At 41.4% G+C, this 26,634-nt stretch overlaps 1 protein-coding gene and 1 pseudogene across 6 annotated transcripts in view; one reads left to right on the top strand and one right to left on the bottom strand.

The window, feature by feature from the left end:
* LOC104475573 (elongation factor 2-like) overlaps window positions 1-26,634 on the top strand; it is a 33,976-nt pseudogene continuing 7,342 nt past the window's right edge.
* The window catches only part of PIAS2 (protein inhibitor of activated STAT 2), a 29,804-nt gene continuing 23,280 nt past the window's right edge, over window positions 20,111-26,634 (bottom strand). Inside the window, exons 12-15 of one of the 6 annotated variants that reach the window (XR_015261412.1) lie at window positions 24,304-24,443; window positions 22,828-23,811; window positions 22,464-22,501; window positions 20,694-20,771 (exon numbers count right to left, since the gene is read on the bottom strand). Coding sequence is in view for 5 of the 6 variants with exons in the window: in XM_086770035.1 (XP_086626161.1) it covers window positions 20,592-20,774; window positions 22,464-22,501; window positions 24,304-24,443 (361 nt within the window). In the remaining variant the exon portion in view is untranslated. The other 5 variants (XM_086770035.1, XM_086770036.1, XM_086770038.1 and 2 more) reach the window with 5 other exon arrangements.

The following is a 26,634-nucleotide window of genomic DNA, read 5'->3' as shown; positions in this document are numbered from 1 at the left end:
ATGGAAAACTCCATGTACTACGAAGCAAGTAAAATCTATCTGAATCTAACAGAAAGCAGCATCTAGACCAAAGTGCATCAGCACTACATCGGAAAAACTTATGCACACGTATGAGAAAGAGTGGATCCAGAGCAAAACCAGGGAAGTGAAAACGGATTAAAAACCTCCCTAACACTGGTAGCAGGACATGGCTCCTCCCTTTCCGTCGTGGCTTCTCCTGCCACACAGGAGAACTAGCAAAGCTGTCTTTTTCCTATTCTAATACAATTTATTGAACTCTGGCTCTTTGTACCCTCAATACAACTGTGAAGCAATACTGGGTACAGTTTGGACCAATTTTCTTTTCATGAAACCTCAGCTACACCTCCATAAACCTCCAAAGTTTTCCAAACCTCTAAAATGTGCCACAGGCTACTTATGCTACTGTAAACGCAGAATAATTACTCACTTGCATAAAATCATTTTAGATTCTCCTAGGCCATATCACAGCATAGGAAAAAAAAAAATCCAAGTTTGTGCAGAAGGCAGGTACGAAAATAATGTATCACTTCAATTTCACTTAAGCCCTTAAAACGTGTGCTGAGCGGCACACAGCCCTTGGACTGAGCTATTTCTACAGGCACAATTTGCAACCTTCAGGCACAATTTAATTTACTCTATTGATAGGTTTTACTGAAGTTACAACCAGAAGGGGTTTAGTACAGCAAGGTTTTACTGAAGTTACAACCAGAAGGGGTTTAGTACAGCACTTTCCATATCTACAGCTGAAGGTGGTGCTGTGGAGGGGAGAATGACAACAGTAATTGCTCCAAAAATACGAAAGGCAGCTGTGCTTTTAGTAAAAAAAAAAAGAAGAGGAATGGTTAGCACCTGTAATGAGATTTTTGTAGGTAGTGTACAGGCTGAAAGATACTTTGTGTAAGAGTTGTCGTTTTTAAATGGAAAGGAGGTCATGCATAGAATAAAATGCCCATAAAGAAGGCAAGCCAGTAAACACTAAGGGTTTTTTTTTTCAGGGAGCCTGTTAACTTGGAAACTATTCAACATTTCTATGAGGTTTGCTTTCCTGCACAGATTGGCATAAATTGGAATGCATAAAAAAAAAAAAGACAGAGGAAAATAAAGTTAACTTCAATGATATTTAAAAGATCATGACTGAGCACCAGCTATGCAAAAGGGTCCTAAAACTGTGTGTGTGCGTGCATGCACGCAAGGACAAGGAAAAGCTGGTTTTGTAATCAGCCATCAAGTCTTCAAAAAGAACTCTCTGTGTTGGCAGCGAACTGTGCACAGAGCTGAAGTTCAGTCTGCATAAGGAGGTCCATATAAGTGCTGCCCAGCTCTTCGGAGCAAAACAACAGTGCTTTTCCTCGGTTGTGACACAACCAGGTTGATTAAAGGAAGCTACTTGATGTCTGCTTCTCAACCCCTAGAAGACAAGCTAAAAGAAAAATGAGCTTTTGGGTAGACAAAACTTGCCAGTGAAGTATCTGGTAAACATTTCTTCTTGTCCAGGGAAAAGACATGAATAAAACAGTACGTATAAAGTCACAGGAGGTAAATGGCAAGAAGCTCTCAGCCTTTTTCTTTCTTGGCCAAGTAAAGGAATTTGGTCAAATGGATGGTTCTGTTTCAAATATAGGTACTGACAGGGCAGCAAAAGCACTGGGCTTACAGCCTATTCAGTGTGAAGTCGCTAAGCATCTGGTCAAAGAAGGTCTGGAGCTCTCAGATCTAGCTTTTCCTCTGTTACAGGATTACTTTGGGGAGTATGGTGCAAATAATACCTGCTCTTTAGTAAAATGAGTGATGCCTGTGAGGCAACATGTAACTCTGAACTCCTGCTGGCCATTTATGACCATTGAAATTGCTGTTTAATTAAAAAAAAAAAAAAAAAAACCAGCAGGCCAGAATTTCTTAATCACATTCCCACTGCCTGCTCCTTCCTGAGTGCTTCCTCTTGCTTTTTTGGTATCTTAAATCTATTTGATTGTATTAAACTTCACCTAACTGAGTAAAATCCTGCGAGTTCTCCTTGGGCAGAAGCTCTGCTGAAAGTAACAGGACAGTGTTTTTCCATGCCTGAGGCTGCAAGCGGTTTCTGACAAGGACCATTCATTCTGTATGGCTGCTAGGGCCATTTATTCCATCCACAGTGCTTTATATATAATAATACGCTGGCATAGTAGTTTCATTTGACAGTCTTCTTTTCTGGTCTTCAATTCTTAGGAAGTACTGCTGTATAAGTTTTCCTTTAGTTTGATCCCAGAAGTTGGTGATTTCAGCGAAGACATTCAGGTGCTCACTCTCTGCTTGACAGTTTAATTACCTAACATTTCTAAAAGACGTTTTTGGATGAAAGTCTGTATTTAAAAAAAAAAAAAAAAAAGCTAAGTGCTGTTATTACTTTAGTGTTTTTCATGACAGCTAGTTATTTTTTAAAGGGACGCGATGCCACCTTTGCGTTTCCACAGGGAACCAATCCGTCATTTACCCTGTTTTTAAAAGGTAATTAATGAGGGTTTACGGCACCGAGCCTGACTGCTTGCTTTGAGCAGGTAATCACACCTGCCACTACACATTTCCAAGAGGAAAAATCCACCGGGATGGTCACGGCAGCGGCAGCAGGGCGGGAAACAAGCGCGGCGTCGCCGAGGGAAGGGAGGGGGCTCCACCTAATGTCCGCCCGGGAGCTGGCAGAGCCGGGACGAATGGCGGAGAATCGGCGCGATGGTCGGAGTCGGGGCTCTCCTGCATCTCCACACAGCACCCCGGGGGTTATCACGGGAGAATTAGTGAACCCACGGACACCGTGAGCCCCCACGATGGCGGGGGGACGGGGGGTCGCGCCCAGCCTGCCCCCGCCTCCCCGTCCCCTCTCGGTATCCCGGGACCCGCCGCCTCCCTGAGGGACGCGGGAGACCCTCAGCGGCCAGGTGATGGCGGCGTTAGGGGCCCTTGGGAAGGAGATTCGGGGCGGGGGGCAACGGGCAGCTCACCTCCCGGGAAGGGTCGCAGCGGGAGCAGGTGGCGGTCAGGCGGGGCAGGAACCCACCCCGGCTCCACTTCAGCACACCACAGGCGTCGGCCGAGCGGAGAGGCTCCTTCCCGCCTCCCGCAGCCCGGCCGAGGCGGGACCCACAGCCACCATGGTGAGTGCTCCCGCGGGGCGGACGGCGGCCAAGCTCTCGGGCAGCCGGGCTCTGCCCGCGCCTTTAACCGAGGGCGGCAGCCGGGGGACGAGGAGGGGGGCGCGGCCGCCATCTTTCCCGCCGCGCCTGCCAGGCGGGGCGGGCTGGGGAAGGGGGTGGCGGGTGGGAGCAGCCCGGCTGGCGCTCTTCCAGAGCGCGGTGGTTTTCAGGGGTTTCTCCATACTTTCTCTCAACCCTGAGGGCTGGCCGAGGAGGGTGTTCCCGCCCTCCCGCTGCTGACAGGAGCCCGGAGAGGCGGCGGCTGGAAGGGCTGGGGCGGTGCGGGCCACGGCCCTTTCTGCCCGCACTCGGGCACCGCTGAGCTTATTTATTTGTTTTTATCTCCCTCTCCATGCTCTTTTATTAGAAGGGTGCATGGGTAGGGAGGAGGTTGCTACTTCTGTTTTTCCCCTTTTGCAGCTATGGGGAGCGCACCTTGTCAGCGTAGGTCACAGATTTGAATGCTTCTATACCTTTTGCCCACCAACGCATAGAAAATTCAAGTGTAAGCTTTGGGGTTAAATCCTGATCATCGGTGTTCACAAAGGTAGGAGATAAAAGCATTGCTTCCAGGGAGGCTTGGAAAAGGCTATGCGTATGTGTGAACGTATGGATTATACAGGGCTGCGCTAATCGTGAGGAAGGATGGTCTGACCTGAATCAGATCAGCAGCGTTTTCTCAGGGAAATCAATATGTTCAAAACGCTGCAGGGTGGGTTGGGTTGTTTTCTTTTTAAATATTTCTCCCCGTAGCAAGCCTGCCCTGTTAGTTTGAATTGCTGCAGTTCTGGTAATACATTTCACATGTTTTGAGTCTCTTCATATTCTAGTGAATCAGAATTTGGCAGCCTGTTTCTGAGGTAAACAGATGCTTGTACATCTTTGCATTTCATGGTGATTAATGCCATTGGAACCCTTCCTTTTTTTTTAATTATGATAATCTTTTATTGTATAAGTATTATTGTTTACTGACATGGACATTCTAGTTACCTATGTCAGCTTCAGTAAGTGAAGCTTAGTAAGCTTTTTTGTTTTTACAGTATGTATTTCTGAATTGAAGCTATGTCATGGTTCATTACAATAAGAATTTGAACGTCTTTAACAGAAAGAGACACCCTGCAGAAGAGGAAGGCAGCCTGCTCTGGGACAGTTACTGATAGCCAGAAATAAGCAACGCTGCAGTATGGGCCACCCAAATGCTGTAAGGCAGTAATTAAAAGGAGCAAGGTCATTGTCTGGTTGTAGTGGCCATGCAACTTGAGGGGTTTGGCAAAAGGCATGTGCTGATTGTAATAAAGCAATGATGTTTCTCCTCTCTACAAATACTGCTTTCATCTCCTTCACTTTTTGCTTGCTGTTGCACACGGAAGACCTTAACCCCTCTGCAGCACGCATTTCGTCACAAGATAACTTTGATCCGGTTGCTTACAGCAGAACTGAAACTCTGTAACAGCTCTTTCATTAAAAACATTTAAAATTAAAATTGCTATTACTTTTTAATCAGGATTTGTGTTTTCAATTGTATTTATGACCCCCAAAAAATTGTTATGCCAGTGCCCCTCTCTCTTATAGAACAGCACATAGGGTAAACTCTGTTTTGGTATTTGTGTAAATTCAGTGGTAAATAAAATGTTTGGAAGCAGATAGCATTTATTAATACATAAGCCTGAAGTTCCTGCCAGAAGTCCTGGTAAGACATTAATATTATGCTTTATTTTATTAAATAGATTTTATTATGCTGTATTTTATTAACGAGCTAATTAGTAGAAACTTAAGAATGGTTTACCCAGTTATATTAACAAGAACAGCTGCTATGACATAACAAAGTGAATTAAAAGTGAGCTGGCATTGTTAAGCTCTCTAAAATACTAATTTAGGCCAAGGGATGAACCAAAAAATAATAAAGGAGTGCCACTTACCTAAGTTTAGCTCACAGTATTAACTTCCTGCAGGCTGAAAGCTTCAGGCCCAGGTGTACTATATTATTGTAGTCCTGGCAAAAAGCACAAATGCTGTAATACCGAAGATGCCAGACATTCAGTTCCTGGGAAGGGATGCGGTTTTGTACTTGAGCAAAAGGATGGAAGGTTTGACATAGAAATCTGTTCCTGTTGTTGGCATCAGTTTGCCGTGAGACTTGTCAGCAGAGCTTTGAGGTCGCTTACAGAGGCCTACCTCTTCACCTCCTTGACCATAATGACTTCTTTTGAGGTATAATATTGTAGATTTCTGGCTCCCGCAGTCCATCTGATCACTTAAACTTGGCTGTGGATTCTCCTTGTCTTTGCCTTACCCGCCACCTCCCACTCCACTACTGCCTGAGCCTGCTCTTCTCAGATTGTGCTTCTCAGCTCTGCTTTCCTTCACCATGACTTAGTGATTCTTTTCCCTCTCAAACCCAAGTTGCTGCAGCTCCGCCATAAAGTAATGGTAATACGTTAATGACTTATTGCATCTCCAAGCCACGAAACCTACGACATGTCTTGCGAAGTGGTCACTCTGTGTATCTGTTTTCATTCTACTTTTGTAACAGTGGGACATAATTATCCCGGCGGGAGAGTAAGCCTTAATTGATTTTAGGCACAAATCAGAGTTTTTACAACTCCAATGCTATCCTATCTCAGATTAGATGAATAGCTTCAGTAGTTCATGCAGCAGAACATTCAGTCCTGTTGAAGGAACATGAAGTTTATATTAAGAATTAATGTAAATGACCGTGTGTAGGAGGCCTGTATGCTTAAAATACAAGGAAGAAGAGTTCTGGTCATCTCTGCTCCTTGCCCCAAAAGAAAATTACCATGTAGCCTATGTATATAAATATATTGGAAACTTGGAGGCAATGGAAAAAAGTTTGAAATGATAAGTATTTATCAGAAGTAAATTTTCACTTGTTTCATTAAGAAAGTGTATAATTAGCAAATGCAAAGAGCGCGCAGGCATACTTCTCAACGTTGTGTGTGTTCGTTTACATTATGAAATGTCTATAGCACAGATCTAGCACTACACTTAGTTCTCACTAAGAGTACTGATTTTTTTTTTAGCACAGTACAATTTAAAAACAGGGAAAACGATAAGAGGAGAAAAGAAAAGTAGTGGTGCTGTCTTCTCTAAATTGACAATAAAAGAAAGAAATATTTCAGGGTCTCAGAAGAAATATGTAAATTTTGCTGTGAATGAGATTTTGGATGCCAGGATACTCTAGCACATTCTAGAAAAGACCTTGGCTATTTTAATTAGAAGCATTCCTTTTTCTAATAAGAACCATTTTCTTGAGAAAATGTGTAATGAAAAAGTTGAACTGAAGATCCAAAGTTAGTATGAGAATATGCAGTAGTAAGGTATGTTACAGAAGAGTATCTGTTCATGTGGAAAAAAACCCCTTGTTTTGTCTCCTACATGTAATTGTTATTTTGAGCTGGGCTGTGTTGTTGTTTTTTGAATTAATATCTTATCCTTGCAAGAAAACAGGTTCCCTGTGTTCAGATGCACTCATTAAGACCCAGACTGTTAGAAACCTTGGTTGATGTAGCAATAAAAATGCCTGTTTCATTATTTCTGCATCATTTGCCACTCAAACACAGATGAGGAGCCTGCTTAAGTGTTTCTTATGACATATTTTTCTTCACTTCAGCAACCACTGTAAACTACTGATGTGGTATGTGATTTTTGTGTGTGTTTGTTTAAACTCCCCATCATTTTTTCCTCCCAGTTGTGCCTCCTTCCTTTGTCCTATGAAGCCCTTCATGCATTAAAAGGATTTGCAAGAATAAGTACGTTAACTGCACTCCTGTGACCTACAGGTGACTCTCGTTACAGAATGAGACAGGCTGAGATTAGTGAGATCTCATCTTCTTTTGCTAAGTTGTCACGAGTTTAATACATAATTACTGTGGCTTCTGAGGGTCTTCTTTTTTTTTTTTTTTCAAATTGAAGGAGGGGAATTGTTCTTAGCAAGAGAGAGAAGAATTATGGAAAAGAGAAAAAATTCTTTCTGGGATATCATTTGTGATAGGGGCTCTAAAAATTTTGCACTGGGTTAATTAAAGTCTTTAAAGAGGTCTTTGGCTGCACGGGACCACCAGTTTCTGGGACTGGTATACTGGCTACAAAAGAAGACCCAGCTTCTCAAAACCAGAAAGAGTGGCTCACCCAAAAAGCCCTGGGATGTGGAGAGGCGGCGTGGGAGGAAGACTTGGCAAAGTGAGGGGCAGTGGTGGGAGGGGAGGAGAAGGATGTGTGCGGAAGCTCTGGTGAGAGCTGCAGTTTGTAGTTGTGTGCACGAACCCTCCTGTAACACTTGGCAGGGAGGAGCTGTTCTGTCTGCGCAGGTGGATTCTTCATTTTTGTGGTAGTTGACATTTTGTGATACGTAATTGAAGCTGTGTTTTACGTTTTGCCTCCACTCACAAAAAACATGCCAAAAATGTGAACAACTATTTGCAATACTAAGCTTAAAAGTATGAACAACTTTATTTCTTCTTTAGGTTGGGAATTTAATAACAAATAGTAAAAGTTTAAAACTTCACATGGACATGTTTATACTTTAAAAGGAAGCAATAGCTGGTTTTGTTTGTTTTTTTTTTTTTCCTCCCCCATCCAGGTGAAATTCACAGTAGACCACATCCGAGCAATCATGGACAAGAAGTCCAATATTAGGAATGTGTCTGTGATTGCTTGTGTTGATCATGGCAAATTAACCTTGATAGACTCCTTGTTGTGTACAGCAGGCATCATTTCTTCAGCCAGATCCAGAGAAATGTGATTCACAGACACACGGAAAGATCTGCAAGAAGGATGTATCACAATCAAGTCTATGTAAGAATTCGTTTGTATCTTTCTCTTTTTTCTTTCTTTCTTTCTAATCTGAAGACAGAAAAATGGTTTGCTCAAAGCCTTGCATCTTGTCAGATCTTTTTTAAGTTGACATGTGAATGAAGCTGTGCGTTACAGAACAGAAGTTCACAGTCTTCAGAGTGCAGTATGAGCGACATTGGAGTAGAGCTTTCAAGTGATACCTAGCGACCATTCTTATCCGCTTCTCACTATGGAGAAAGATGCTTTCATAAAGGTTCTTAGCAGTAACCTTCATTTTTATTGGATTGCTTACAGAGTAATACTCCCTTCCTCCAGCCGATATGGTAGGCTGTGTCTTTTTATTACTACCTTGGTCTTTGCAACTGCAAAGTTAACAAGTTGTAAAGTGATTTGGCGCATCACTACAAGTGTCCGACAGTGATATTATGCTGTGACTACTATCTTGAGGCGCTGAGTTTGAATAAGAGTAAAAATGAATTACACTCAAAGGAGAATTTTAGATCCTAAGAAATTCAGAAACTGAAATATTGAAACCTTCTTGTGATTTTTCCTTTAAGTGTGTCAAGGCACTGTAATAGAGCAGGTGTACTTGCTTGACCAATGCAAATTTTGAAATCAGCAAATTATGAAATATTAAATTATTAAAATTAATTGTCTTCTCTTACAGGGCAATTTCTATGTATTATGAACTCTCAGACAATGACTTGGCCTTCATCAAGCAGTGTAGGGATGGTTCAGGTTTTCTTATTAACTTAATTGACTCCCCTGGACATGTTGATATCTCCTCTGAAGTTACAGCAGCTGTCTGTGTCGCTGATGGTGCCCTCGTTGTGGATGACTGTGTTTCAGGTAAGCATGCTCTTGTAATTAGAAAGACCTCAGTGTATTTTATTTTCTTCCTTTTAAGAAAAAAAAATCATTATTTATGGAAGAACCTTCTTCCGCTGAAAGTTTAACTTCTAATAGTGTGAATTCTGACTTTCAGTTTTAGCCCATGGCCTTTCCTGTATCTTAGAGGATTATATCCACTGTGTATGCAGCTTGTGGGTTGACTGTAGCATAACTGAGGAAATAAAATCAATCTTTGAGTAAAATACCAAGGAGTGGAGCTACCTGTCGTTCTTCACTTAGGAAATGGGGCCGTACGTGCAGCTGAGTAATGACAGTTTCAGGGAGCACCGAGACTACCACCACATTCTCAGTCTGAATTTCCCAGTCACCGCTGTACAAAGTAGATTACAGATCTTGCCCATCTGTATAATGCATGTTTTTATTGTGCTTGTATTTATTTTTTTTTATATATATTTTTAGGGGTTTCTGTGCCGACAGAGACTGTTCTGCAGCAGGCTATTGCAGAGTGTATCAAACCAGTACAAAATGGATCGTATTTTGCTGGAATTGCAGCTAGAGCCTGAGGAACTTTACCAGACATTCAGCTTATTGTGGAAAATGTCAGTGTCATAATTTCCACCTACGGACAGCATGAAACTGGACAAATGGGTAATACTATGGTAAAGAAAACTTTAAAACTTTAAAACTTTGCTGTGATTGAAATACTATTTTGGAGGATACCAGCTTTGATATGAAACAACTGCGTACATTTATGGCAGTTCCGATCTCTGGCCAACCTGAAGGAGCCATTTTTTAGTCCCCTTCCACCTCTGTTGTTTCATACTTCTTCACTGGGGGATGTTGTTTCAGGTCAACCAACTGGGGAGCTAAAGTAACTAGGAGATAATTCACAAAGCAGGTCATCCTATAGTTGTACTTTCTCACTAACAAAATGTGTAACCTCAAGCCAGTTGCTCAGTGTCGTTCAAACATATAATGTCAGACATTTGCCTGGGGCAAGCTGCTGAAGGGAAGCGATGGTGTGAAATTTAAGGCAAAGGACTAGAAGCCAGAAGATAAACTTTCTGTGCCTGACTTTGCTGCTTATGTTACTTACATGACAAGAAACATGGTCTTTCTGCTATTCCTGACTGGTAAGACATTTAATTTGCTCTTTTCTGCTCTGAAGATGTAATTCTCTGTTATTCTACCAGTAATTATATCGCTCAGTGCTGGATATCTCTGGAAGGATGGTTTGAAACTAGAAAGACAAATAATATTTCCTGTGTTGTAGCTGAGAATTGTAAAATAAAAAAAAAGTCAGCTGCAAGTCTTCTCTGGCAGTCCAGCTGTTAGAGTAAGGAATTGTCAGAATCAGGCTGCTTCAGATACTGTTTGTCCACCACGTAGCTGCAAGACAGACCTTCTCACCAGAGTTTTCAGGCCTTGTTCCCTTTGTTTAAATGCCATCATCCTGTAGTAGCTTGTTTTGTGGCTAAAACTGTAGCTTAATCTAGTTACTGGATAACAGGACTCTCAGCTAGGATTGTATTCTGATTCTTGCATTCCATGAATCTCAGCCATTCTTAAGTCACATCAGTTTTACCTATGTGTCAGGAATGAGCCACTGATACTTTAATTTCCAGAGAAAGTTCACTAACAATTCAGTTAATAGTCTTTAAAAGGTGATAATCCTTCAAATCTTACTTAGCATTTTACAAATGTATTTCTGAAATTTTTATTTCAGCCTGTGTTATAGATATTTCCACTGTGCAGGACAAAGTAAGCTTCTTGCTTCAAAGTAGTATTCAATAGATTAATTTCAGGGGGAATGTTTCCTTGTTCTATGTTCCAGAAAATGTTTGGCATCTTCACTGATGCTACCTATCATTGAAAGCAATTGATACATTTCAAATCAGTGTTTTGTGAAATGCATTCACTTTTTTTACCCTTGTTTTAACTTTTCCTCTTTTAAAGATTGATCCAGTTATTGGTACTGTTGGGTTTGGCTCTGATCTGCATGGCTGGGCATTTACTCTGAAGCAGTTGCTGAGATGTATGTGACCAAATTTGCTGCCAAAGGTGAAAAAGCACAGCTCCCTCTAACTGAGCATTCAAAGAAAGTGGCATGAAAAAAACTCTGGGATAAGTAACACAGTATGCATGGAATGAACGTAGATACATGCTCAGATGTGTCTACAGTGACACTCTGAGGATACTAGTGATGCATATCAGCGCATGTTGAGTTTGTGCTGCTGTAAAACTAAGCTTTCATGAGCAGCTTAGAAAGGTAGAGACGTAAGTTTGTAACTCTTACAACAAAAATATTTTTCTGTCTGGGAAAGGCAATTGCTTGTAATGCAGATACGCTGTATGTGCCTTCTGTGGTGAGTTCTGATAACACGCTCCATAAGAGCAGAGAGAGAAGCTTCATTCTCAGACCCTCAGGAGGTAAAGGCTTTTATTGAACAGCATAGGTAAAATTAATACACAACACGAGATTATGGACAAAATTCAATCTTTTCATACTAATGAGTATTTCTGTGAATTTAGTGAACCTTAAATTGTGCCTCATAAATGATGGATTTGATATCCTATTAAATGTGTGCACAACTTGCTGTTAACTGAATGTTTTATGCATGTGGGAAGGCTCAGTATATTTGTTTGTCTTCTGGTGCCTTATAATAAATTAACCTACCTTGACTCATAGGGTACTCCAAGATTTATCTTGTATGGTATTTAAATAATTTTAGCACAGCTTCAAAAGACAGTTACAGATAACAGGGTGGAGCAAGAGAATTCTTGGCAACAGGTTTGCTTACAGTGCCTAGTTCCCTGTAAAAGCCTAAAAACGCACATTGAAGTCATTAAGTGTAATAAAAAACCTCAAAAACCTAAACAAACAAAAAGCCATACTTTGTCTCCCCAAACAGTTATTGCTACATTCAAATAAGAATTAGCCACTCTTCTGCTGTTTTAATCTCCTCTTAAATGTGAAAATTTACAGAGTTTTCTTTTAGAAATTACTAAGTGGAAATTTCCAGAAGAGTGGATACTCTTCACATTCAGACTGGCTGAGTAAAAGCAAACATCTTCTTCAGATATTTTGATACAGCAACTGTAAAATTCAGCAAATCAGCCACTAGCCCAGATGGAAAGAAGTTGACAAGGACATTTTGCCAGTTAGTTCTGGATCCTGTCTTTGAGGTAAAACAATATTTTGTCTTGGTTTGATTGCAAGGGCCTAACAGGAGACTTTTTTTTATTTTAGCAGGTTAGCTGTTAGGAAAACCATCCCTCTTATAAAGTAGGTCCATACTTTCTGCAGAGACTAGAAAAATTCTAAACTTATTCTAAATCTGATAAGTTCTGATAAGAACTGTGTGAAAGGTGGGTCTGTTCACTGAAATAACATATTCTGCGTATTGCTAGGTTAAAGATTTGTGTCTTGTGTGTAAACCTCTTCTGATAGGAATTTGGAATTTCCTTTGGAATTAAAAACATCTGATATAATTTGTGAATCTTGAGCTGTATTATCCTGCAAATAGTTTCTCAAACAAAAGCCCAGAACAGAGAAACCAGAGGGTTTTCAGATGCACAACATGTTTAAGATAAATGGTAAGCAAAACCTGTCTCTGTTTTGTTACTTACTCCAGTTGCTTTAAACTTGTTTCATATCTTTGATGCCATAATGAATTTTAAGAAGGAAGAGGCAGCCAGACTGATAGAGAAACTTGGTACCAAGCTAGACATCGAAGATCGAAATAAAGAGGGAAAACCGCTTCTTAAGGGTAAATTGTCCTTTCTACTTCATTAGAATTGCCAGCGTGGTAGCATTTCTTACCCCTGAGCTGTGTTATGAGAACAGTCTTTTAGGTCTTTCTAAAACTCACGGGAACTTACCTTAATTATCTTATTATAATCTGGGCAGTGGTTAATTTGTGCATCAGGGATGTCATGATTTGAAATAAGGTGCTGTAAGTATTGCACTGAATCTGCTAGAGGGATAACAGGACTTAAGTGTGTTGCAGCATACGAAAGACATACCTGTTTTGATTTAAGAAAAGGGAGAAAGTTTTTATTTCATACATTAAAAAAACTACCAATACTGCCTCCTTCCCTCTTCTCAAGGTGTAAATGCAATGCTAATACAAAAGGTCTGTTGCCACACGTGTATGCTGTGGCTGTGTAATGAGAAACATGGTTTCTGGTTGGCTCTCCCAAATTCCAGTATATTCAAGAACACTGCTGAATTCCAGTCACTTTTGAAGAGTAATGTCTGAAGGGACAGAATTTTAAGAGCAGAGGCTTTAAGAAACTGCCCAGTTCCTCTGCTAACTCATGATCTCCTCAGGCATGCTAAAAATCACATGAAGAGTGTGCCCAGGGGATACGTGTGGAAACTTCTTGAAATAATCAATGGAGGAGGGAAATCCAACCACATCACTGTGGCAAATGGCCCGAGATTTAATAAAACATTTGGATTGTTTTTTATCTTCCATAAATGGAAGATACAACCATAAAATATGACTATTCATGGACCTTTCTCTTTCTGCTATTGTAAGCTGTTGTTAGCAGAGAAAAAGGACATTCATCTTTTGTTTCAGGAGCTTAATATAATCCAAGAATCCTAACCTTTCTGTTGAAATGTAAGTCACTAGCCCACGGGAAAAAATAATGCAAGGAGTGCTGGTTTTCAGTAATTCAGCATACAGTTACATTCAAATTGCTTGTTCTGGATTAGTATTTTACTCATGACCTTTAAAAAGATTTCATAGAACTATAGAATAGTTCAGGTGGGAAGGGACCTTTAAAGGCCATCTGGTCCAACCCCCCTGCAAGGAGCAGGGACATCTCCAACCACATCAGGTTGCTCAGAGCCCCGGCCAACCTGGCCCGGAATGTTTCCAGGGATGGGGCATCCACCGCCTCTCTGGGCAACCTGGGACAGTGTTCCACCACCCTCACCCTAATGTCTAATCTGAATCTACCTCCTTTTATTTTAAAACCGTTATCCTTCATCGCATCTCAACAGACCTTGCTAAAAAGTCTATCCTCATCTTTCTTATAAGCCCCCTTTAGTTTTGAAGTCTCATATGTATAATGCAAATATATATTTTATTGCAGGTGTCAAAAACTGCGATCCCAAAGGCCTTCTGATGATGTATGTTTCCTAAATGGTTCCCACATGTGATCAAGGGTGTTTCTATGCCTTCGGGTGAGTCTTTGGTATTGTTTCTACTGGACAGAAATTTCCAGTCATGGGACCAAACTACACATCTGGCAAGAAAGATCTTTACCAAAAACCTATTCAAAGGTAGATGGAACTAGTATATTTCTTTTGAAGAGTGATGCAGGCAAAAAAAAAAATGCTTGCTGGTAGTTTTTTGAATCCTAGTGGAAGGAAGATTATATTTCTTTAGAAGAATCTTCTTTTCCTCTTTAGTGAAACTAGTAATCCAGAGGGATTATAGGCAAATAATAGGCAACTTTGTGTGAAAAAGTTTAGCTTTTTTGAAATACCAGGGATAAAACAAATATTCAAGGATTGTTGCTCATCCTCTGGCTTTGTAGAACGATTTTGATGATGGGTCATTATGTTGAGCCTGTTGAGGATATGCCTTTTGGCAACATTGTTGGTCTAGTTGGTGTCGACCAGTTTTTGGTGAAGATAGGTACAATTACCGGCTTTGAACATGCCCACAACATGAGAGTGATGAAATTTAGTGTTAGTCCACTTGTACATGTTGCTGTTGAAGGAAAAACCCCTGTTGATCTACCAAAACTAGATGAAGGTCTAAAGCATCTGGCCAAGTCTGATCTTATGGTTCAGGTGAGTGTTAGCTCTAAGTTTTAAGCTTTAGTGCCACTGGTTTGCAGGAAATAGCTAAAGAATTCAACTTTATTCACGGAGAGGTCTTTATGTGCTCGCATGGCATGGCACGGCACAGTTTTCACCTGTGGTTGTATGAGCTAATGCGAGATAAATAGGGGTAAGTTGAGTGAGCATTTGAATAGGAAGAACCTGGGGAAAAACACAGACTCCGCAGCAACTAGTGTTGGGTTTTTGAACAGTAACTTTCCTTACACTGCTCAAATTTAATGATCAAATACCTCAGGAGCACAGGAACCAGGTTTTATATGTTTTGTTGGTGAGGAGATTAATTCTGAAGCACTGCTGGAAACAATATAGAGACGATAATTTGTTAAATTTTTTCATACTTGGGGTTGACATTTTTCTGATTTAGTCTTGTGTAGTTTTCTGTTAATGATAATAAATTTTTAAAGTGCTTACTCCCTGCTATTTCCTCTTCTAGTGTATTATTGAAGAGTTTGCTGAACACACCATTGCTGGAGCTGGGGAGCTGTATCTAGAAATTTGCCTTAAAGATCTGGAAGAAGATCGTGCTTATATTCCAATTAAGGTATTCAAGAATTTTTGTGGACTGCGGTGTTTGAAATATGACTAAATATTAACCTTTGAAAATATCATCTTAATCAGCTGTTGTTGGTTTCCTTAGAGCAATTTGAAACTTTTTAGGAGACTAACTGATAAAATAATACAAGGAATTCTTTACTAGTTCATTGGAAGTGCTAGAATTAAGAGAGAGATGTGGAGAAAATCCCTCCTTTCTTTTTGTCACTGTAAATATTCAGGAGAACAAACAATGGCTAGCCTAAATAACCAGATAGAGCAGCAAAGATTTTTTTTATTTTAAGAAGCTTTTTTTTGAGCTGTTTAAACATTAACTTCTGTCCTTTGAATATCTGAATTTTCTTGGTAAATTAAATTCTTCCATGAAAGAGCTTGAAAAATACATTCCATGCTAAAAGTATTCACTTATTACCAAGTACAGCTATTATTCACATACAGTTTGTCTTAACTGTCTTAAGAATGATTGGAAGATTTAAAACCTGCTTTAAAAATTAATTCCAGACTACAGTGCTGGGTTGTGGGAAGGAAATCTACCAGCTCTGTTGCTTAAAAAATGTCTTATCCATGACAGCTGAAGAAGATGAGTGCAAGTAAAGACGAAAGAGCAAAACGGAGAATTTTTTCACTTTGATGACTTGGGACACCTGTCGTGACAAAGCAGGGGAGTTTTGCAGCCTTGGTGGTACGTTTCTAAGCAAATGTGTGTTTTTAAGTACAGATTTTATCAGAGTACTTGTCAGCCATGGTAAGTTCTAAGATAAGGTATGGTGAGATCCTGTTTGTATAAAATTTAACATATTCTGAAAGATGTCTTGGAAGTGAGAGTGAACCCACTTGTTACCCGAGATAAATTTCTCTTGAGTGAGGAGCCATCATGGGAAAAACATCAAGAGAGCTGTCTAGAGGGATTGCCTAATGCTGCCTGTCTGTGTTTTAATAGCTGGTGATACCCTGCTTTTATGTAACTTGATATAAATTATTTTTTATAGTGCCTAGAACAAGTGCTTGGTGGCATCTATGGTGTGCTGAACAGGAAAAGGGGACATGTTTTTGAAGAATCCCAAGTGGCAAGAACTCCCATGTTTGTGGTCAAGGCACATCTGCCTGTAAATGAGCCATTTGGTAAGACAACGCTTTTTTTTGTTACCCACATGCAGTTAAATAAAGACCTCTGCAGGATGAAAGGGACTTAAGAATTCCCATTTTATTAGCTCCAAGCTTATTCCTGTGGTCTCTTTGCATCTTGAATTCAGAACAAATACTTTACTCCTTTTTCTGGCACTTATTCCATTGGGCTTTCCTGCCAGCAGAGGGTGCCAAAAAGATGCACACCAAGACTTTTCAGTGTACGTCAGATTAGGTTTCCATCATGTTAAATCAAGGTTTTCCTTTGAAGCAAGGCTGGAAGCAGGGATTGCTGTTCAGCAGCAGCAAGCTAGAAAATTTGGTACCAGTTTGAATCTTTAAAAGGACAGAGTGCCAGCCTGAGTAGCTTAAATGACATTAAACCCTCTTGCCAGCCATCTTCCCCTTCTTATGCTGCCCATGAGACTTCAACTTTCCAGTACGGTACAAAGCCCTTCCTCTGGTATCATGGTTTGTTTGTGTGTCCCAGTTTCCTCCTCCCCATTTAAAAATGCACTTCAAGAATATCTTGTGACATTGTGACAGAAAGTTTACCAGTTTCATGGAGAGGGTTTAGAACTCCTAACATAGTAAAACTGTAAGAAATGTCATGTTTTATTTCAGAGATGGCTTCTTCACCAAAGTGCATTAGTGTGGCATCTGCTAAAGCAATCAGTGATGAAATAAGAGATTCTTAACTTCTAAAGTCTAAACTGGCAATTTAACTTTTGAAAAGGACAGTTTACAGATGTGTTTGTGTGGCTGGGTTTTAAGTATTTCAGGGTTGGTTTTTTTTTTCCCCCCCTTCTCCAAGTTTCCACAGCGATTAAAACAATTTTATAAAGAGACTGATCTTCCAACCATGGAAAGCCAAAAAGAAGTGTAAGCTTAGACTCAGTAGGATGGGTATTATACTGGGCTGTCGGTATCAACTTACATAGCATGTTAATATCCATGAGAACCCCCCTCCGGTTCCTTGCAAAAGCTGCTGTTGAATCTTGCTAAAACAGCAATCTAAAGATGTGGGGAAGTATCAGTATTCCTATAAACTGGTGGTTAGAGGTGGTTCTACAGTAGCAAAGTCTCAGCTCACATGCAGCAGCTCTTCCTGGGACTAATTTTTAGAGAAGGAGGAGATGACACTGTTATGAAGACAAGTAAATTGCAGAGGAAACACCTATATTCTTTCATTTTCAAACTGGAATCCTCTGTGCTTTTTAAGACCGATAGTGAAAGGCTTGCAGTTACATGTAAGCGTTCTGGCATCCAGCACCTAGATTTAAAAGCAGGTTCAGAAAATCCGCACTAATGTTGGACATGTCTGAATTCTTGTTGCTGCGTGCAGAACCTCGTGGGGCTCGTGCTGTATTGTTGGGCAGCAAAATCCTGCCTGCATGGCTCAGGAGTACTTCAGACAGCTTTATCTGACCTGGAAGCATGAAAATTGGAAGCCAACTTAGGCTAACAGTGTCAAGGTGCATCGGTATAGCCTTGCTGTAACAGCAGCTATCTCTCCTAAGAGAGCTTTCTTATCTTCCAGAAAATGATGTCACAAATGGATGGGTGGAAAAAAGGGCCAGCTCTTACAGCATGGCTTTCTTTGCATGCTGGTTATCTGTGCAGTAGAGGGACTTTGTGTTAGTCTCATAAGCTTTACTTTCCTTCTGCAGTTGGTTTTTAAGGTATCTTTGATACAGTCCACTCAGAGCAGTAACCAGATACTTCCATAGCGGAAACAAAAGAGGTAAGAAGTCATCTAGCCTTCTCTTCACGATTTTTCTCATGTTAGAAGTTCTTGGGTAGACACTGTGATGCATTTTAGAACTTGTTGATGTAAAAATAAACCAAAAACTCCTCTAGCTACAAAACCAGGTTTGCTCAGAGTGGTACAGGCCTCGATTAAGTTGCAACCCCCAGTTCCCTCTCAACCCACCACTGCTTAAGTAACTTCAGCCATATTTTATCACACCATCCTAAAAAAGGCACTCACCCTTACTTAACTGTTCTGACATACACGTCAGATGTTTACATCCCTTCAGCCAGTTCAGCAACTGCCCAAGTCGCGCTTCAGTTTGGCATTCAGAGTACAAACAGCATCTCCAGCAACGCATACCAGTTTTAAACACTTTATTCGGAATGACTCCAGAACCTCTCTCCACACTCTGTACTTCAAGTCACTGTGCAATTGTGATGCAGAAAGCACGGATCTGCTACAGGCCATCAGGAAAAATCTTCATGAGTAGCATGGCTTTATTGGAAATAAATCATGCTAAAAACTGATCCTTAACAGGTACAAAAAAATTCAACAGATACGGAAAGGAGAAGAAAGATTGGATGCAATATTAAGACCAACATGTGAGTTGAAGACTGCTGTGAAAGAGAGTACTAAAAAAGGCAATGGAATAGTAACGCAGCATTAAAGGTGGGAGTACAGGCAAACAAGTTACATTACATCCTGCTTCAATATTTCTTATCCATGTACTTTGTTCAAATTCTGTAACAGTAATGGCAGGCAAAAAGCACCAGACATCTGACTAAAGAAATAAGAAAAAAAAAAAAAAAAAGAACACAAAAATAGGAAAAAGTGAAACCTGGTAATTAGGGAAGTAATATCTCAAATACAGAAACACAACACTTGGAAAAGCTGCTATGTCAACCTCTGCAGACGATACCATTATTCCAGCTCTATGGAAATGACTTGATTTTCCTGTTTCCAGTACTTCTGAGGTTGTCCTTAGGGGCGCGTGGGGAGACGCTGCATACACCCAACAAAGCACTCAGGGGAGTAAAACAGGAGGAAGCTCCTCCCACTGAACTAGGAAAGCCATGATCAGAAGGCCGTGTAGTGTGGGACAAAGCATCATTAAGCCCTAAACACATAATTTCAGTTAGGTGGGAACATGGTGCAGCTACAGCTTTTACCTTCCAAAAAGCCAAGCTTCCCCTGTGGCAAGTCCGAGTACGGTATTCGCCAGCAGAACAGAACAATTACTGAAGTGACAGAAGGCATGGGCAAGAGATCTTAAAAAATAATCCTGCATTGGAGAAAGTAATTCCTATTTTATGTCCTTACAGCTGCCACCGTAAGCATGCACTTCGCTTGACCATCTGGTGAGGGGTGGCAGTGTTAAAGAGGGCCACGAGGACTTTACAATCTAAATTTGAGCTTAAGGGCTTTTTTCCTATCACCTCTTAAAGTTATCAAATCAGAAATTCAACTATACAATCATGGAATAGTTTAGGTTGGAAGGGACCTTTAAAGCCCAACCCCCCTGCCAGGAGCAGGGACATCTCCAACCAGATCAGGTTGCTCAGAGCCCCGGCCAACCTGGCCTGGAATGTTTCCAGGGATGGGGCATCCACCGCCTCTCTGGGCAACCTGGGACAGGGCTCCACCACCCTCAATGTAACAACTGCGCGCAGGTTGGAGGTTTTGGTGGTAAGGAGGTGTCCTAGTTCTGACATGACAGCACAGAGATTGTGTAATGCCGAGTTTGCATAGATAGTTTGTCCCCTCCACAGCCCAAAGAACATTAAGAGGAAGAAGTCACAGCTTAGGCTTTTGTTGCATTTGTGAAAAACATGAAATCAGGACAAAAAAAAAAAAAAACAAAAAACAGAAAAAAAAACCACAATCCCATTTACAGAGGCTTCCCCTACATCCGCAGGTAAGGGAGAAGCAAGGAATGAGAAACATAAAACACAAGTCATGGCTATTTCACAAAGCTTCATTGTCTTAAATGAAGTTTATTACAGGCCCCAGTGAAAATATTAAAAATTCGCCAATGCATTCACTTCTGCACCTTTGTCCAGGCTGTTGTTGTTCTAGAGTGGTTAAGTGCCTTTTCATTTTAAAAAAAAAAGTTTGCTTTTATATTATTGCTGTGTTTTACAACAAAATTTAAAACCATTTGTGGAATCCACCCAGCAACAAAAAGTCAGTTTCCCCAGAACGTGCCAAAAGCATAAAAGCATGTTCTGAAGGGGCCTTTTCTATACCAGCTATTTAACGAGCAAGGAAAAAAAAAAAAAAAATCTATCACTTCTGTTCCTAGCGTAGATGAATTTACTCCGTTTTCCAGAAGGCAAATTCTTTCAATAAATACCAGAACAACTTCTGAGATGCTGAAATTCCAGAGACAGAAGCAGCAGCTGTGTGCAGTTTCTCCAGGAGTCCCCTGCTGCCCCTTGTTTCAGTCCAGTGAGATGATGTCGGGAGCGCTGCCGCTGCTGGTTATCACTCCTGTCTCGCTCCTGCTGGAGGAGCTAACGTGCGTGCTGCTCTCGTGGTGACTGGTTGATGTGATGATGCTGCCAGGCGTGCTGCTTGTTAAGGTTGAGGTGAGACTATCCAAAAACATAGGAGGACAGTACTGCTTGAAACAAACAATGAAGAATGAGGAGACTAACTGCGCAAGGGAAATGTATGCTCTGAAGATACATCTTCCCTACAACAAGCACAAACCATGTTACTAGCAGAACCTCGTTAACACATGCATAGCAAGAACCAGAGTTCTGCAAACTGGCAAGTAAGCGAGCAGAGATGGTAGCCGTGAGCCCTTCTCCCTCATCCTCCCCTTTCTTTTTTCCTGCTAACCGGTTAGCTTGAGCATTGACTAGTGCGTTAAGTAACACTGTCATGACCACATGATGATCACAAAAAAAACCCTTAGCATTTGCAGGATGTTCACTGCCCACCGCTACTGGGCACAACTGTGTATTTCAGGCTCCGTTCATCACAAAAGGCAGCAGAATGCTTTTTGCTACTTCCATGGAGGTTAGAGCAATTTCATCCCCTCTAATGGCAGCAGCTGTACTAACCAACACTTTCATAGTATAAACTTTCAATGATACATGCAGGTCTCTAAACATCATAGCAGTGGTAAGTGAGCCTTACCAGTCTTAGTCAGACTGATCAAGTCTGACTAAGAAAAATTACTGCTTTGAATTTGATTTCCTGAAGTGGAAGACAAGCCTTCTAAAAGCAGAGCTGAACATTCTAAGCATTTAGAAACAGAACAAGGTTGCGGGTGTCAAAGACAAAGATAATCTAAGATACACGTACGCGTGCACACAGACACACGTCGCTCAACACATCTTTCTTTCTCTTACCCTGTGGATTTCCAATCTCGGGCATATGTTTGGAACTGAGCCTGAACTGTTTGAACTGTCCAAAGTGGACACTTCATAGCAGCATACCTGCTTCCAGCCTCCCACATGAACAAACTTCTGTTATTCACACTTTTGGCAGTTCAGATCTCAAGGTCAGGCACAGAGTATTGCAAAATGCCGTAAGTGGAAAGAAAAGGAGGAAGTTCATCTTTTGTTTTTAAGGCACCAAAAAGTCAGCTCTGTAGTTGAGTCCTATTACCGTTGTCTTCTAGTGACAGATGAAACAGAGGGTCTGCTTTAGACCCTCTTGTTATAAGTAGGGGACAAACATACCCCCACATTTCAAGGCTGTAGTCTGTCTCTACAAGAATCATTCTCCCTAACTATGTAAAATTTTAAGTTTCCAGGGAAGGAAAAGCACGACCTAATTACTTTTGACCTACAAAATTTCCATATAATCCCAAACCAATGGGGTTTAGGTGTTACATGGAGAGGTTTATTACAAGAGTGTTCAGTTGCGCACCCATCAAATTAATGAAGATATTTTCTTTAAAACTTAATCTTCTAATATCAAAACCAACAGAAACAGCAAGCAGTGAAGTACATTTACAGAGCTTAATCTGGCCTACAGATACACGGTGTGAACGAAGAATGTGAAGTACTTCATAGGTGTATTCAAGTTAGTGCTGTGCAAACATCCACTTTTAGAAAGGCAAACTATCAATAAAGAGCCTGGATTTATCAAATTGATTTATATCTGATTTATCCTCCCTTAATGCATCTTCATCATGACCTCTTGCTGGGGAAAATGGATTTTCCTGGTCTGTGGTCAGGTCTAAGCAAGTGGATTGCAAACATGGTATGGATTATGACAGCACCCTGAGAGTGAACTTGAGCAGTGTGTCACAAAAACCAGACTTGGAAATTAACCCCACAGCAGTTCAGAAACCTACCTGGGAATCAACTGGGATTAGTGAAAGAAAATCCAGACCTAGAAAGAAGAGAAGGATAATGAATTGGCATGTCTTTCTTTTATTCATACACAACAAATTTAAGGAGCTTTTTTGTGGTCATAGAACAGCTTTTGCAATTGTTACACAGTTTCTAAATGGAGTATACCACTGTGACACCACTCTCAACGACTACTTCAGGCAGCGGCAAAACGTTATCTAGGACAAGTGCCTCTTTTTAAGAATGAGAATGACAGAATGATGTATTATTCACTGGATATTGCAGGGTGGTTCAATGTGGTTGCTTAGATGGAGGTTGCCGTTTGGAGCTGTTGGTTCATAATGCAAGTTTCACTGCATATTGTACCTGACTTGGCCAAACTGGGACATGAAGAGTGTCATCACATTAAAGATGCTGGAATGAAGTAAAGTCACAACATGCACAAGTCCAAAAACAAGCAGCAGGTCTCTTCCTCCACCCACGGGCAGCCAATAAGGAAACATTTCTAATATCATCCCCGTTTTGTGTCTAGACAAATAAAAGGAATGAAGAAGAGGAAACTACAAGTAGTTTAAGGTATATCCTCTAAGAGCAGTGACAAGTAGCGTCCATCTTATACACCGTTAGCGTGTAAGCATTTAGGGCAAGATGTTTAAAATTATGAAACCAATGAGAAATTACAGCCTTTTTTGTTTTGTTTCTAAATATTGGCCTTGTGTTTGCTATGCCAACAGAAAGAAATGGTAAACTTCCTCCCTCCCTCTTCCCTCACCTCCAAATCTGTTCTGGCCAGTGGCTTCTCCTCCATTCGAGAAAAATTTTGTAGGAGATTTAAGCTCAGCTGCTTTTACAGAATTGACAGTGTATTTTGTTCTTGCACGTTCTAGAACTTCCAGCGGATAGAGATGGACCACAGTTCTAGACTTCCATTCTCTCAGCTTACTCTCCTATCCAATTTGGGAAGACAACCAATGTCTTAACAAGGGAGAAGTGGAGGGAGGGAGCAGTAAGGGAACCAAAATGGACAGAGAAACAAGGGGAATTATATCCATCCCATTGCCAAACTGGTGCTGAAAGAAGAGGAAAAAACCCAGAGATGTTGCAGAGGAGAAATGGAGACAGGCAATGGAGCGGGAAGAGGGAAGTACAGGAGGCCAATGTGACACCTGTCACCACAAGTCACCATTTCCTGGGCTCTGGGTTCGTTACAGCCGGCAAAGAGAACCCCCAGAGTCCCTATATACAGTGTTCTTTTCAAGGAGCCAGGATAGAAAACAATCAGTATCCCCACCTTTTGTCTGATATTTAGCAGCAGTGTTGAAGAATACATCATAGGCATTTAGGGTATGTCTAGGTAAAGAAAGTCAATAGAGGTCAGCTTACATATTGTAGCTCACCTTAACCTTTTTCATACAGTCTAGACAGAGCACCACTAGAATCAGCTAGCAGAGTATCTCTACATCTAGGGCTGGGATGAGCCAGTGCCATTGCACGTCTGTCACTTAAATAAGCAGCTACTCTCCCTCGCATCTATGACACGTAACAAACGGATGTTTACAAAGTCTAACTGAATACAGCGAGAAGCATCTCTGGCTGCCACGCCAAAGTGCCAGTTTGTACCCCAGAAGCAATGTTTTTCACATCACTGTTGCGAAGTGCAATCTGAAACTGGAAAGACAGCCTGTACTGGACTTGTCTAGACATCACATCAGTGCAATAACTGCATATAGCCTTGTTCCATTAAAAAAGAAAAAAAAAGGTTGATCAATTCTCCCAATTTTTACCCCACCCCACAAATTAATAAGGCTCTCAGAATACCCATTAAAAATAGCCACCACCTACCTGGCAAGTCTGATGAAATACTGGATATTGGTGGGTGATGGAATGGTACTGGGTAGTCTGTTAATGAAGGAGGAATAGCAGCAGCATCAACCGTCGTCACGCTGGGCACTCTGACTGTGGATGGCTGATACATGAGAACCCTGTTTTAAACAGCATGGGAAGTTACAAACAACCTGGCCCTTAGTTGCAGAAGAGAAATTACGCGCTGCTGTGCACTCTCATTCACAAGGTCACTATGTTACAACACAGCAGTAGTGTGGCTACTCACTACACAGTATTCCACTCTTAATTTTCTCTTTCATAACAGTCTTCATAACAACATGACCGTATCTCAGCTCTCAACAGCAGCTGTGACATAAGAGCAAGTTCGCATTAAAACAGAGTGCTGGAGTCATTTAGAACAGTCTACCATTCAGAGACAGAAACAGCAATCTGCGTCTGTGGAGCGGCCTGGGAGGGACGTGCAGGTAGCCAGAGCCAGGAGGAGAGCACTCATTTCAGTTTCTCCGCACCGCTGTTCCTCAGAGCTAACCTGTCACGCCAAGGGCACGACTGACCATTATTCAGCCCCTGGAGCACAGGTTACACGGCTGGGAGTTAAATATCAAACCTATCTTTACTCACAGCCTGAGCCCAAGCTAAGCTCAGCTCTCCAGGAGCACGCAACCAGTTAAAACTCTTCTGCATCCCCACCTTCTGCCCCACTGTTTGGCGGCACTGTTAAAGATGACACCACAGGCATTCAGGCACCAACCACACGCATGAAATATCTCATAAACCCCAAGTCAGGTGGAAACACCCAGAATCCCGCTCCACATCGCCCCCTCCAGCCCACCAGTGTTACATCCACTCACGTCTTCCTCACACTGCTGCACTGGTGCGTTTATGCGACTTCTGACTTCAGAAGCTCGGATTTCAGACCCTCCCTTCTCAAGCACCTCTTCTACTTCAGCCTACATTGCTTCTGCCTATAGGAACACACCCCGCAGTTTTGCCAAAACTAGCATTCAGGCAACGTTGTTTATGACAGATAAGCTGTTCCCCAAAAGCCTGGCTTTGACTTGGATTTGAGAATGAAATCATGCCATTTCCATACCCAAACAATAAGGAAAATACATCGGTCACACATAGACAAGAAGACTCAGTCCTTCTACAATTATGGTTGCAGGTAGCCATCTCAGACAATTACAGGAGCATGGAAGGAAATCTTGGTGCCTTCTGAAACTTTATTAAGAGATGTATTTGTAGCTATTTTTTCTTACAAAAATAAGAAACAGTCTCTTGCAGAAGGACTCCTCCACAATCCTCACAAAAAGCAACAGCATTTCAGTATCACTCCTGAGTTTTTGAAGACGACCAACTATTTGCTCACCAAAGACCAGGCATTTCTGTGGACTGGAGACACAGTACACCTGCTCGTTACTTCAAGAACTGGCAAGACAGAAGGGGTTTGGTTTAATTACTATTATTTTAGTACAAGACATAAGCCACTACGCTGAGAGACACAGACACACACCTCATGCATGCAGCAACACTAACTAATAAGCCACTACTAGAAGCTGACGCTTGGAATCGCCTTGTGCGCCAGTGACTGCTGGTGAGCCTGACCAGTGCCCCTCTCTCCCTGCGGGCCAAGAACAAGAACTTTATGGAAGCCACAAACGGTAACCACAGCTGAGTTGCACAGACTGGGACAGACAGAAGGCAGTGCAACAGTACAGAAGCAGGTTAAGCCTGCCGCTGAAATCAGGCATGACTACAAAGATGGAGCTGTTAACAGAAGACTTGGGAAGTCACTGGTTGTGCTAACCAAGGTGCAGGACTGACTGATAACCATGGCCAACAACCATGTCCAATGCATTCCAGAGTTTAACAAAGAGATAAAGGAAAAAGCTTGATTCAAAACAGCGAAGTGCCTCCCTTCCAAGACTGGCAAGATGGATGAAACACGCAACACAGCCTGGTTTCCTGGGAACCACAGCAGATGAGATAAAGTGACAGTGAGAGAAAAGCCTTCAAGATGACACTAATTTAGCAAGAATGCATAAAGCTTCTCCACTTGGCATAATCTGCTTTCTCAGGAGAATCCTGTCCATTAGCCTAATCGGGTTCCTTTTCTATGGAGAAATATCCCTGCAAACACAGCAGTCAGCGCAAGTCTTTTGTGAGATGTAAAACTATTTAATAGTTTTTTGCCTGTACAAAGGTATTGTATCAATACAACCTTCTGCAAGGAGAGGCCTAGAAATTCTCCTCTGGAAGTGTGGAGTTGGATCCTGAAGAGAGATTACAAGTCCATCCGTCTACACATCAGTTTATCTGGGACACTAT

Source organism: Chlamydotis macqueenii, chromosome Z (genome assembly GCF_036417535.1).
Source record: "Chlamydotis macqueenii isolate bChlMac1 chromosome Z, bChlMac1.mat, whole genome shotgun sequence".
Classification (NCBI taxonomy): Eukaryota; Metazoa; Chordata; class Aves; order Otidiformes; family Otididae; genus Chlamydotis; species Chlamydotis macqueenii.
This window is presented reverse-complemented; position numbering and strand designations above follow the sequence as displayed.